At 36.1% G+C, this 13,188-nt stretch overlaps 1 protein-coding gene across 1 annotated transcript in view; it reads left to right on the top strand.

Annotated features, from left to right (window-relative positions):
• Positions 1-13,188, top strand: part of LOC150098329 (high affinity copper uptake protein 1-like) — a 101,877-nt gene that overhangs the window by 46,062 nt on the left and 42,627 nt on the right. Inside the window, exon 2 of the mRNA XM_090405606.1 lies at positions 8,675-9,006. Coding sequence (XP_090261732.1) covers positions 8,695-9,006 — 312 coding nt within the window. The 5' untranslated portion in view covers positions 8,675-8,694. The remainder of the gene's footprint in view (positions 1-8,674; positions 9,007-13,188) is intronic.

Below are 13,188 nucleotides of genomic sequence, written 5' to 3'. Positions count from 1 at the left end.
CCTTCTTCCAAATTCTCCAGTGCTTCTTTTAGCATTGCTTTGGAATACATGTTGAACAAAATTGGTGACAAAGAACAGCCTTGTCTTACTCCTCGTCCAATGATACCTGGTTCTGTTGTACCATATATGTCTCTCACCATGGCAGTTTGTCCCATATATAGTGAGATAATTAGCCTTCTGTCTTTCCAATCTATACCAATCTTTTCCATTACTTTCACCATCTTATCCCATTTTACATAGTCAAAAGCTTTCTCAAAATCTATATAACAGATGTTAACTTCTTTATTCACTTCTAGACTTCTTTCACTTACTATTCTTAACAGTCCAATTGCATCTCTTGTTCCCCTACCCTTCCTGAAACCAAACTGATCTTCTCCAAGAAATTCTTCCATTTTAGATGCAATTCTTCGTGTTAAGATTCTCAAAGTATTTTTGATGTATGGGAAATGAGACTTGTTCTAAAATCCTTGCAGTTCACTTCTGAAGTTGTTTCAGCATTTCTGCAGGCATTTCATCTATTCCTTCTGCCTTTCCACATTTTAGTTCTTTAATGGCCATTTCTACTTCTGTCTTCAAAATCTCTGGGCCCAGATCATCTTAATTTACCTTATATCTTCTAATGGCAACTCATTTGGTCTATTTTCCTTGTCATATAGATCTTCAATGTATTCCTTCCATCTCATTCGGATTTTTTCTTCTTCAGTTATGATTTCTCCTCTAGCTCGAATTCCATTTCTCTTGTGATTCACACTTCTTGCTTTTTCATATAAAAGATCATACCTTCTCACTTTCTCATAATTTTCCATTTCTTCACACTGTGTTTTAAGCCAATCTTGTCTACTTCTTTTTGCTTCCCTTCTCAATCTGTCATTCAGGGTTCTATATTGTATTTTTCCTTCTGGGGGTGTCTTTATTTTTCCATTTTCTTCTTTCTTCAATTAGAGAAATCATCTCATTAGTTATCCAAGTTTTTTTTTTTTTTATTATTCTTTTAGCTCTTACATATCCAATTTCTTCTTCTGCAATCTTCTTTATTTTCTCTTTAACTTGTTCCCATTTCTTTTCTGGATCTTCAGTTTTGACAAAACTTGTTTCCTCTAATTCTTTCTCTAATCTATTTCCAAATTCCTTGGTATTTTTTAATTTCTCTAAGTTCCATTTTTTCTGTTTTATAACTTTTATTTTCTTTAGTTTCACATTTATTTCTATGAATAGTAGGTTGTGGTCAGAGTAAATATCAGCTCCAGGATATATGCATGCATTTTTTACACTATTCTTGTATCTTTGCTTTACTATAATGTAATCAATTTGATACCTTTCTGTATCTCCTGGCTTTTTCCATGTGTATAGTCTTCTCTTGGTTTAAAAAATCTAAGTATTTGTAATAATTAGTTTATTTTCTTTACAGAATTCCACTAACCTTTCCCCTCTCTCATTTCTATTACCTAGTCCGTATCTTCCTACTACACTCCCGTCCTCTTTTCCTCCTACAACTCCATTCCAATCTCCCATTATAATCATATAGTATTTTCTTTTTTCTTCTTTAATTAGTTCTTGTAACTGTTTGTACATTTCCTCATCTGAATGGTCACTTGTTGGCATATATATACCTGCATTATTGTTATGTCCACTGGCTCAGCCTTCAATTTTACCACCATAATCCTGTCATTCAGACAGTTTATGCTAATGATGCTCATTACTGTTCTTTTATTAAAAACTAGTGCAACTCCTTTTTCCTTTTTATATCCACCTGAGTAAATTACTCTTACTTCGTCACTATAAAAATCGCCTATTCCTTCCCATCTGACTTCGCAGAGCCCTGTGATATCAATTTTTCCTATGTCCATTTCTTGTTTCAGATTTTCTAATTTTTCATATCTGTTCGTTGTTTTCTCACATTCCATGTTGCAATTTTGATTCTCTGACGATTTTTCATTTTCAGTTTGTTTTATAGCTTGTTTTAAGTCACTTTTAGAGGTTTGATCAGGAAGAACATCAGCCCTTGAAGCGTTCTTATTTCCCAATAGTGTATCTATTCCATGTGCACCTTCGTTTCCTCTTTGTGCCAAGACACACCACCTTGGTTTGCTGGGCTGGTAGCTGCCCCCTTATAAGTTCTATTCGTTGCTACTAAAATTTTCTAGGGATATTAGTGGAGTGGTTTCCCATTGCCTTCTCCACCGCAGTGCTCCATCAAGTACTAGTAGAGCTGCTGCCCTCTACCAGCTATAGTAGAAATTGGGAAAAGGAGAAACATCCTTGGACCTCGAGTACTCTCAATACCCTCAGGGTCGAAGTAAGTCAGCCAAATGAGGCCATATAGGAAAGAATACAGAAGGAACCTGACACAAGTAAGTGGAAGCAATGCCAGACTCAGCTCGAGACCCTGTGGCTGCTAACCACGTACAAATGGATTTATGATTTGTACAATTTGTACAAATTTGTATAATTTATACAAATCATAAATCCATCCATTCTTAGAATACTGTTCTATTTGTGGTGGTGCCTAAAAAAAACTTTCTTAAAAATTGATGCTGTCCAGAGGATAATGATTCAGCTGATAGATAATTTCTTCCTCACTTCAGTTTATATCTTATACATGGTTTCAGCTCTGTGTCTAAAACAGGTACATCCATGGGCACTGCTCTGTCTGACATGCTTTTCAGTGCAACACATCAAACCCAGGGCAGTACTTATGCATAAGCACATGAGGCTCTAGCCGAGGGCCCCCAAAATTAGGGCCAATTTAAAGTCCCCAAACAGTCTGGGGGCCTGGGGGGGGGCAAAGCATTCTGGCACCTTGGGGCCCACCTACCTCGAGAAAAGTCTACCTATCTCCAGAGGAGATAGGTAGGCCTGATGAGGAAGGAAGTGTTCCTTACCAAACAACTATAACATCGAGCTCTTCAAGATGTATGCCTATCAATTTCTTTTTCCTCACCTGCAATGCACACATGGCACTGATATGCTGTAAGTCTTCTACATCTCATATATGGAATCAAAAGAGAGAGAAAAACTAAACACATGACCACTGTTGCAAAAAAATTCCTTTTCCCAAATGTCTTAGATATGCTACGACTGAGATGGGAAGGATGAGATATAAGTATTTAACACTTAGAGAAATGTGTGAAATATCTAAATCCTTCTTCTTTAAGTACTATTTCCTAATGGAGTTCAGCAACCACCTTTGCAAATTTACTTCCGTATTTAGTGGCTCTGATTAAGAGCTTTGTGTTCAGTTTAGTTCAGATTTTTATATTATCTAACCATGATATTTTTCTTCTTACAGGATTTTTCTTTCTGTTAATTCCCTTCAACCTACAATATTGATTAATTCTTGATTTTTATTTATTCTTTTGAGTACCTCTTCATTCTTCACCTTTCTGTCCATGGGATCTTGAACATCCATCTGAATATCCACGTTTCAGAGGCTTCCAGTTATTTTTTTATTGTATTTGCCTTTAACGTCCATGTTCCATATTCTATTCTATAGTCCAGTGTTTCTCAAACTTCAGATCTCCGCATACCCCTTCTTAAATTGTCATTGTTACCAAGTGCTCCCTGATTAAGTAATTAAAAAAATAAATCCATTAATTAATTAAAAATAAATTAAAAATCAATTAATTAAAATTAATAAATTTATTTAAAATTTTAATTTAAATTAATAAATTTATTTAAAATTTTAATTTAAATTAATAAATTTATTTAAAATTTTAATTTAAATTAATAAATTTATTTAAAATATTAATTTAAATTAAATATCTATTTTATTTGAATTTATATGTTCATGTAAACAAAAAATATGATTTATTTTTAAATTTTGGTTCTCTAGAGATGTCAGACGACACACTCATCAATTTCATTTGATCCAGATGCAATATCAACATTTTCTTGTTGCTTATAGTTACTTGTATTTGCTATATTACTCTCTTTTGAGGGTTTTATAAATCCAATCTTTAACCAATGATCCATACATAAGAATTTGAAAGCTAAAAAAAAATACTGTGTTTATTCGAATATAACTCTTTTCCGAAAATTAAAGCTAAAAAAAAATCGTATTGCGAGAATTTTCAGAAACTAAAGTTTTCAGAAGAAAGCTGAAAATGGTGCGACTTACCAAGAAGTTCCTACTCGCTATCACTATTTTTGGCATCGAAAACAGTTTCTTTGTGTGCATTGTCAAAGTCATCCACCCAAATAGCGTCATCTTCGTTCCCATTATTTCAAGCAAAAATTACCGGTAATTTACAAGACTTGAAATACGTAGGGCAGCGAAGAACTGCATATGATTGCTGCGGTATTAACAAAAGATTGTGCGAACCAAAGAAAAAATTAGCATTTCAACAGTTGAGTTGAAATGCTAATTCCCTTCAACCGAATTCCATAATATCTGAAACACATTCACTATATATTTCTTAGTTTTAACACGTTAACGGCAGGGGGAGTGTCAAGCAAAACCATATGTTCCACCAGCAACATATGGTTTTGCTTGGTCTATAAAGCAGTTTCTGTTGAAGAGGGGATGTGATTCATTAGCTAGTGCCATTTTATCCCGGTTGTCTCTAATTGCACTGTTTGTTGAAAAATATGACTCCTTTAATTATGCATAGCCGAAAATTGCCACGTACCTACTAATGACCTTTCGCGGGGGTACACGTACCTTTGAGAAACACTGCTATAGTCTATTCAACTCTATTCCATAAATGGGAATAAAGTGACTGATGCAGAGGACATAGTGGAGTTGTTCAATGAGCACTTCATTGGAGTATTTCATCCTGGAGAGGAAGATTTTAATACTAGAGGGGTAGGGCAGTTTAAAGGTGCAAGAGGAGAGCATGTTCCAAATAGAGAGTACTCTGGATGTCACTAACGCTGTGGGACTGGATGATATTTCACCATGGGTTTTGAGAGAATGTGCTAAAGAACTGAAAGCTCCTTTGACCTGACTTTTCGGTGAAAGTCTGGCTACAGGAAAGGTACCCAAGGAATGGAAGGAAGGTTAGATAGTGCCAATGCCATTGCATAAGGGCGGTAGTAGACTGGAAGTACCTAATTATAGGCTAGTTTGTGTGTCATCAGTAGTTAAGGTTTTGGAGAAATTAGGGAGGGACTATATACAGCATTGGGCAGATGAGGGTAATGTTATCATAGAGAATCAACATGGATTTGCTAAGGGGTGCTCTTGCTTAAATAATATGATTGCCTTTTATAATAAAGTGACAAGAGCAGTTGATGAGGGAAAGGCATACACTACCATTTTTTTTTCATTTTGCAAAGGCATTTGTCAGGGTGCCACATGATAAGCTGATATTTAAGTTACAACACGAGTTTAGATGTTGGGTTAGTCAACTGGATTCAGGATTGGCTGTCTGATAGGTATCAGAGAGTTGTGTATGGTGGGACAATATCAAGGAAGCAGAAGGTTACAAGTGTGGGGGGGGTTCCACAGGGCTCAGTAGTGGGACCTGTATTGTTTAACCTTTATATCAATGACATTGTCAATGGATTGCAAGGGGATATTCAGTTGTTTGCAGATGATATGAAGCTGGGAAGGGTTATTAGTAATAGTGCAGATGTGATGCTGCTGCTGCAAGAGGATTTGAATAAACTAGACAGATGGGCAAAGGAATGGGGATGTTGGTTTAATGCAACAAAATGTAAAGTCTGGACGTTTGGGATACATCAGTGGGAGGCTGCATACTTGATTCAAGAAGCTGTACTGGAGGAAGTAGAGGAGACGAGATCTGCTGGTGATGATTGATAGGAAACTGAAATTCAGGGGGCATATTGCAAAGGTGGTGAAGGTAATCCAGAGGATTGCTGCAATACTGAAAAGGATGCTGTCCTACAGAGATAGAAGAGTTATCATTCCATTGTATAAGACCCTGATCAGACCACACTTAGACTATTGTTGTCAAATTTGGTCCCCAGGATTCGAAGGGGATAAATTAACTGTGGAGAGGGTTCAGAGGCAGATAACAAAGATGGTTTCAGGACTGTACAATGTTAATTATGAGGATTGGCTGAGGGAATGTGGACTGCAAAGTTTGGTGAATAGAAGGAGGAGAGGTGATATGATCAAGACTTTTAAACTGTTTAGAGGCAGTTACAGGGTGGACACTGGGGAGGTCTTTCATTTGGTGGAGCAGCGGGAAGGAACGATGACAAGGAGCCATCATTTGAAGGTACAAAAGGAAGCTATGAGAAAGAGGGTGAGAAGTGGTTTCTTTGTGTGGAGGGTGGTGGAACCTTGTAATGCATTGCCTGGTAGAGTTGTGAGAGCAAGAAAAGTTAATGAGTTCAAGGAGTGGTATGATAGATTTCCTAGGAAGGACCTCCCACGTTGAGTCTCTTGACTCCATGGAGGCCTGAATAATAATAATAACATTTTAAAGTTGACTATACTTAGCACTTCATCTTTTGTACTCTTAATTTTAATGTTTAAGTCATTGTTACTTAAAATGGGTTTCATTTTTATAAAGAACTGTCTTGGAATTTCATGATCGTATCTCCATTTCACAGTCCGAACTTTCATTTAGCTACGATCCCAAGTATTTGAATTTGTTCACTTGTTCGATTTTTTTTCATTTAGAATTAAGTCAGCTGCTATTGAAGAGTTATTTATTATCCTAAGTTTTTTTTTTTTTTGGTAATTTTGAGGCCCATTTCTGTGCTTTCTTTGTTGACACATTCTAGGAATAGTTGAAGATCTTGACCATTGGTTGTAATTAAAGCAGTATCATGTGCATTGAGTAAATTATTTTTTAATTGGCCATTTATGATTGCTCCTTCCTTTCTTCATTCTAAAGCCTTAAGAAATAAGACTTCTGAGTAGATGTTAAACAGAAGTGGAGATAGTACAACTCTTTTGTCTTGTTCCTCTTTTAATTTTGATATTGCCTTTCCTGATGTCTGGAATTTTTAGAGGTTTTTAATTATTCTAACATCCTTATCTAAAAGCATAGGTCATATGACTAATATTTGAGCCATTATATAATTACAGGTAACCCTCGTATAGCGTGGTACTTATACAACACAGTTTTGATGTAACGCGGTCTACAAATTGTAGTTATCCTTGTTGAACTTGGTACTTATACAAATGTGGTTTCAATATAAGACGGTCTACAAACTGTAGTAAATCTTTATCTTTTCATATATTTTTCAATGCATGACTTAAAAATCAAATTTTATCTTCGTTAAATTTGTGTCCGCCCGTATTGTACATGTAGCTATAAGTAACAAATTTATATTAGGAGAAATGCACTTTAGCATGCATGTACATCAATTGTTTACCGTATAAAGTATTTATTGTTGAAAATTGTCTTCATTTTCTGCCAGGAAAGCGCATTAAAAATCATAAGTGTGTTAATCTCCAGCTGAGCACTTTATTTTTTGGTGAGTTACATACAATATGTAACGGTTTTTTTTTTTTATGTAAAAAAAAATTTTTTTAAACTAACTGCCACTTAGAGCGCTTTTGTGATATATGCATTTGTTAATAGGGATAAACCCATCCACTGTAAACTGCCAAGGTAACAATTGAACAAGACTAAAGATTCGGTTTCGATCAGCACATGAGACTCAACCTTTGCAAACCTTCATTAGTGCTCCAATCTCTTCAATAGTTAATTGATGGGGAAATAGATTTAAATGAGGAGGAACTGGTACAATTAATAGATGATGTCGAACCAAATGGCAGGGAAAGTTCTGCCAAAGATTCTGGTTGTGATGAATCTGTTAAGGAATTCAGTTTAATGAAATTAGCAGACGGACTGGACTTGGCAAGAAAGTTAGGAAGTTATTTTATGGATAATGATTCCTCAATGGAACGCTCCAAAAAATTCAATGGATATCTGTTTAGCTCTATATTATGAACTTAATAAAAAAAAACTGCATCATAGTGGTAACTAAGGTCTTATTACTGACTTCTTGATAACTAAATCAGCCAAAGTATGCAATGAGAATTATACAAATGCTGTCCGAGAGATTTCAAGTGATGATGACGTCTGACCACTTGTAAATAAAGAATAAAAAAAAAAAAATTTCATGGAACATCTACGAAATGTTCGTTTTGAAGACAGTGATGATGATTAAAATATGCACTTTATTTTACTTTGCCTAAAACATTTATGTATTATGTGCGATGAAGTTTACTACAATTTATATTTTTTTTATAATTTTATACTATGTATTTATTTCATAGTTTATATGTTTTCTTAATTTAATGAATTACCTGAATTAAATAAAATATATTTTTGTTGGATATGTCATTGTTTATATAATCTTTAAAAAAATATATAAAAAAAACGATTTCAGAACCTAACCCTACTTTTTCTAAGTGATCTGAGTCTCGCATAACACGATTTATATAACGCAGCATTTTTGTGGAACCTAACATCAGCGTTATACGAGGGGTACCTGTACTTGGACAAGCAGCACCTTATGCACCTTAGCACCTTATGGTGCTAATTACATATATAAATATTCCTTTTTATTTTTTTTAAATAGTTTTTTTAGTATTTATCAGTTAATAATTAATTTAAAAATTATTACATGATGGAGGTCATCTATATTGTGTAAATGAAGATTGTTTTTAATTAGTGATTTAAAATTTTAGCAAAATGGAGTCTGTACGGAATCTGTATGGATTCTAAAGTATTTTCTTTTCTTTTAGGAGTGTAGTTGAAAAAAGAAATGGCAAGCCATGATCATGCTGCACACATGCATTCAGGACATGATATCAATGTCACTTCAACCACAGCAGACATGCCAGCAGCTGTAGCAGCCACAACATCTTCTGTTGTGCAGGCACTACTTACTACTATTATGACACACAGCATTCATCATCATCATCATTCTGGTTCTGATGGTACGCCATCTGGTCATGCAATGGTTCATGAACATGGTTTGCCTCCAGGTTCTGATGTTACTGCATCTAGCCATGACCATGTAAATCATGTAGGAGCTACTGGCATTCATGATTCACATGCAAGTGACCATATGATGGTATGAGATATTAAGATGTATATATGTATGTGTGTATATTTTTAATATATATATATATTTTTTTTTCTTGATCTGAGTTGATATTCTGCATATTAAGGTGTGTGTGTGTGTGTATATGTATTCTCAAGGTGGCAAAGTATATAGCAGGCTTCACTTTTATTATTATGCGTATTTTATTTAATTTTTAAGGCATGTTGTTTTTTTCTTTTCATCCACTATGAACAGTTATAGCCTATAGTGGATGAAAGGGGGAAAAAAATCAGATAATTAAGTATTATTAAATCTCAACCTCATTTTCTGTGACAGCCCAGTCAAGCATGATCCTCATCCACAAAACCTGGATAGAAATCTACAAAAATCCATATTCTTAAAGTAAAAAAAAAATAAAATACAAATGAGAATCATCATCTCAAGACTAAGTGGGACTAACTGGGGCTGCAGAGCCAAGGTACTTATAATCTCAGGACTGGCCCTTGTTTACTCTGCACACAAGTCATCTGGGAAAGAAGTGCTCACACGAACATTGACTCCCAGCTGAACATAACCGTGCATAAGATTAGCAGAACCCTGAAATCCACCTCTCTGTCATGGCTACCAGTGCTTCCCAACATAGCTCTACCAAATGTATGATGAAGGCAGGCTTCACTAAAAGAACTGGAGAAAATCACAAATAATTCCCTACTCCCTCTCCACTCAAAACTCTTATAAATCCTCCTAGAACCCAGCTAAAGTCAAGGTACCCATTTTGGGACATAACCAGGGACTTTTCTAGTCCAGCATCTTCAACTCACAACATGTGGAACAACAATGGGCTATGAACTTGCCAACAAATGGCTCTCTCTTGTGAAAGATCCCTGCAGCTGCCAGCCCAGCATCATCCTTCCTTGAAAGCTATGGACAATTATTAACAGAATCAGGGTGAATCAGGGTAGATGTAGCTATCTCCTACATTAAAAATATTTAACGTCTTATGATTGATACAAACTAAGCTATCTTCATTGATGGCCTGGTGGTGTGTGGATTCATAAATTCTAGAAATGACAATGAAGTCCAAGGCTTTAGTCTTGGACTTCATTGTCAAAATTACAGATTCATTTCTATACAAAAAAAAAAAAAAAAAAAAACCACAATTCCTTGGAAGTTTGGCAATAATCAGAACTGCTGCAGCACTATCTTTTGTTCATGCCACAAAATGTCTTAATATCTACTTTCATTTTATTGATTTATTTTATTATTATTATTACGGGCAACTCCAAGGAGTCCTTAGACTTATCGAGGGAGGCCCTAAATATCATGTCAACAACTATTCAGCTTCCACACAGTATCTATCATACCTTGCCTTGATCCCACTCACAGTCATGGTACTCACAACAGACTCTGGCAACTTATTCCACTCATTCACCACTCTCCATGCAAAAAACCTAGTTCTAACACCTTTGCTAACCACACTCATGCCCAGTTTCCATGGATGGTCCCTAGTCCTCCCACCACCAGACCTGTTCTGAAAAATATCCTCTGAATTAATCTTATAGAAACCCTTCAGTAATTTGGATGTCTCAAACCCTCTTCTGCATCTCAACCAATGTCTGCAACCCACAAATCTTCAACCTGTTCTCATAAGACCTGCTATCATCTTGGTCACTCGCCTCTGGATCCTCTCTACATCCTCCCCATCAAGAAGAAACCCTGGTGCCCAGATCTGGGCACAGTAGTCAAAATGGGGTCTTATCAAGGCTCGATACAGAGAAACAATAACTTGCTTGTCTCTGCTTGTCAAAGTATTCTTCAGTAACCAAGTGATTTGATCAGCTGATTTAGCCACTTTTGCAATGTGCCCCCCCCCCCTCCTAAACTTCAACTCCCCAGCACACCCAAATCCCTGGCTTTGTCAATCTGCTGGAGTACAGTTCCATCCATGTGGTATACTGCTGCTAATCCTTTCACCCTAAAATGCATAACCTTACACTTTATCACATTAAATTGACATCCATTCTCCTTATCCCAGTCCCCCAATCTATCCAAATCATCTTGCAAAATTTTGACATCATGTGCATTCACTATTGCTCTATCCAACTTTGCATCATCAGCAAACAAATGAATAGTTCCTCTCAGAACCTTTCCGATATCATTAACGACAAATTAAATAGTAGTGGTCCAAGAACAGAACCCTGTGGCACACCACTATTCACAGGCCATTTTTTGGACTCTACTCCTGAATAAACTACTCTCTGATATCTCTCCATCAACCACCTTCCTATCCATCTCACCAACCCTATATCCATCCCCATATGCTGAAGTTTGCTAATTAGAATTCCATGCGGTATCCTGTCCAAGGCCTTAGCAAGGTCCAGCAGCATAACTGTAAACTCATTGCCCTTATTCAGCTCAGCTGTCATTGTGTTATAAAATGTGAGCAAGTTAGTGAGGCATGATCTGCCCTTCACAAAACCACGCTGTCCCCCCATACAGTATTCCGTTATCATCTATCCATTCCTGTATTCTCTTGACTACTTTCTACAAAACCTTGACAACGACTCCTGATATGCTGATCAGTTGATAATTTGCAACTGCAGTCTTGGAACCTCCCTTATGCAGTGGTACTATTTTCCCCTCTTTCCACCCCCTCGGGACTAACCCAGACCTGAGACTCAAATTAAACAAAATAGTCAAGGCACTGACAATTCTTTTGCTGCTTCACGTAAGACCCAAGCTGTTATACCATCCAAAACCACAGATGTATTCACATTAAGGTTTTGTAATATACTATTCACCTCCATTTCATTCACCTCAATTCCCATATCATCTGTTGGATCTTTCATTCTTGCAATACCTGAATGATATACTCTTGCAAAGTACTCGCTCAGTAATTTCACTATATCAACTAATTCAGTTACCTCCCTACCATCGGCATTCCTTAAAATCATTCTGCCATATACATTTTTTCTTTTACTCGCAGCATATCGAAAAAACTGTTTGGGATTCTCTTTACCTTGCGTGGCTAATTTCCTTTCATAATCAACTTTTGTTTTCCTTACAACACTTGTAACCTTTCTGGCAAGATTCTTTTAACTGCTTTCTTGCCAAATTTATTAATCATAATTGAAAATTTTGGTTTGATATATTATTAGCATTGTTCAACATGTTGATATTGTTTCTGTACATGAGGGGGAAAAAAGCAATGAGAATAAAGCAAGAATGGAAATAGCTTAATTGTGATTAAAGCTAACCTATAGAAATCGTCTGTGTGTGTGGAGGGGGGGGGGATCTCATGTGGCATATTGCAGTTTTGTTGGATCTTTTAGTAATGCTTTTAGTAATGCACTTGCTAATGCTGTTTTTCAATATTAGGTACTGAATTGGATGTTTTGGACTTTTTAATAATGCTTCTTGAAGAGAACACTTTTCGATGTGTAAACATCACATTTATATAGCCTGGGTGTGCATTCAAAATACACACACACCTTTGAGCCCTTTGAACAGACATTTGATGAACGTTTTTTTTGAACAGATGTTGCAGCAGGTGTAATATGTAGCATTCCAGTGGTTTTAAACCACCCTGTAGGCAAGTCAGGGTGAGCACTGATTCAATAGCACCTAGAAATCAGTGGCTGTGATTGGTTATTGTGTCAACCAATCCAGTTGAATGATGTCATTTGTCATGATTCACTGGTTTTGTTTTCTGAGTTTTATCTGTTTTGCGTATGTGAAGTGTGAACTGACGCATGTAATGTCACTCTGCTCCCGCAGCATAGTCTGTAGGAGCGGAGTATTCTTTTTTTCCATTATGTCATTTGAATTGTCTCTAATTACACTAATTGTTCCTAAATATAGTACATCATCATCATTGGCTCAACAGCCCTGTGTAGGCCCTGGCCTTCTTCAGAAACGTCTGTCAGCCTTCCTTATTCAATGCCAAACTGCTCTAATTTTTCACTCCTAAAACTTTAATATCTTGCATCACTCCATCTTCCCATCTTTTTAATCTATTTATTTTATGTACTTAATAATGTTTGGCTCATTAAATAATCTGTACAGTTCATGGCTATATCTTTTCCTCCACACACCATTCTCTTTGCTGCTCCAAAAATATACTGCGAACTCTTCTTTCAAACAGACCTAGCAATCTTTCATCTGCCTTTGATAATACCCAGTTTTCAGAGGCATAAGTTAACACTGGTTTTA

This window comes from Typopeltis vanoorti, chromosome 15 (assembly GCF_054136105.1).
Source record: "Typopeltis vanoorti isolate ZY-2024b chromosome 15, IOZ_Tvanoo_1.0, whole genome shotgun sequence".
NCBI classification, from domain to species: Eukaryota; Metazoa; Arthropoda; class Arachnida; order Uropygi; family Thelyphonidae; genus Typopeltis; species Typopeltis vanoorti.
The sequence above is the reverse complement of the archived record's forward strand: the minus strand, read 5'-3'. Positions and strand labels throughout refer to the sequence as shown.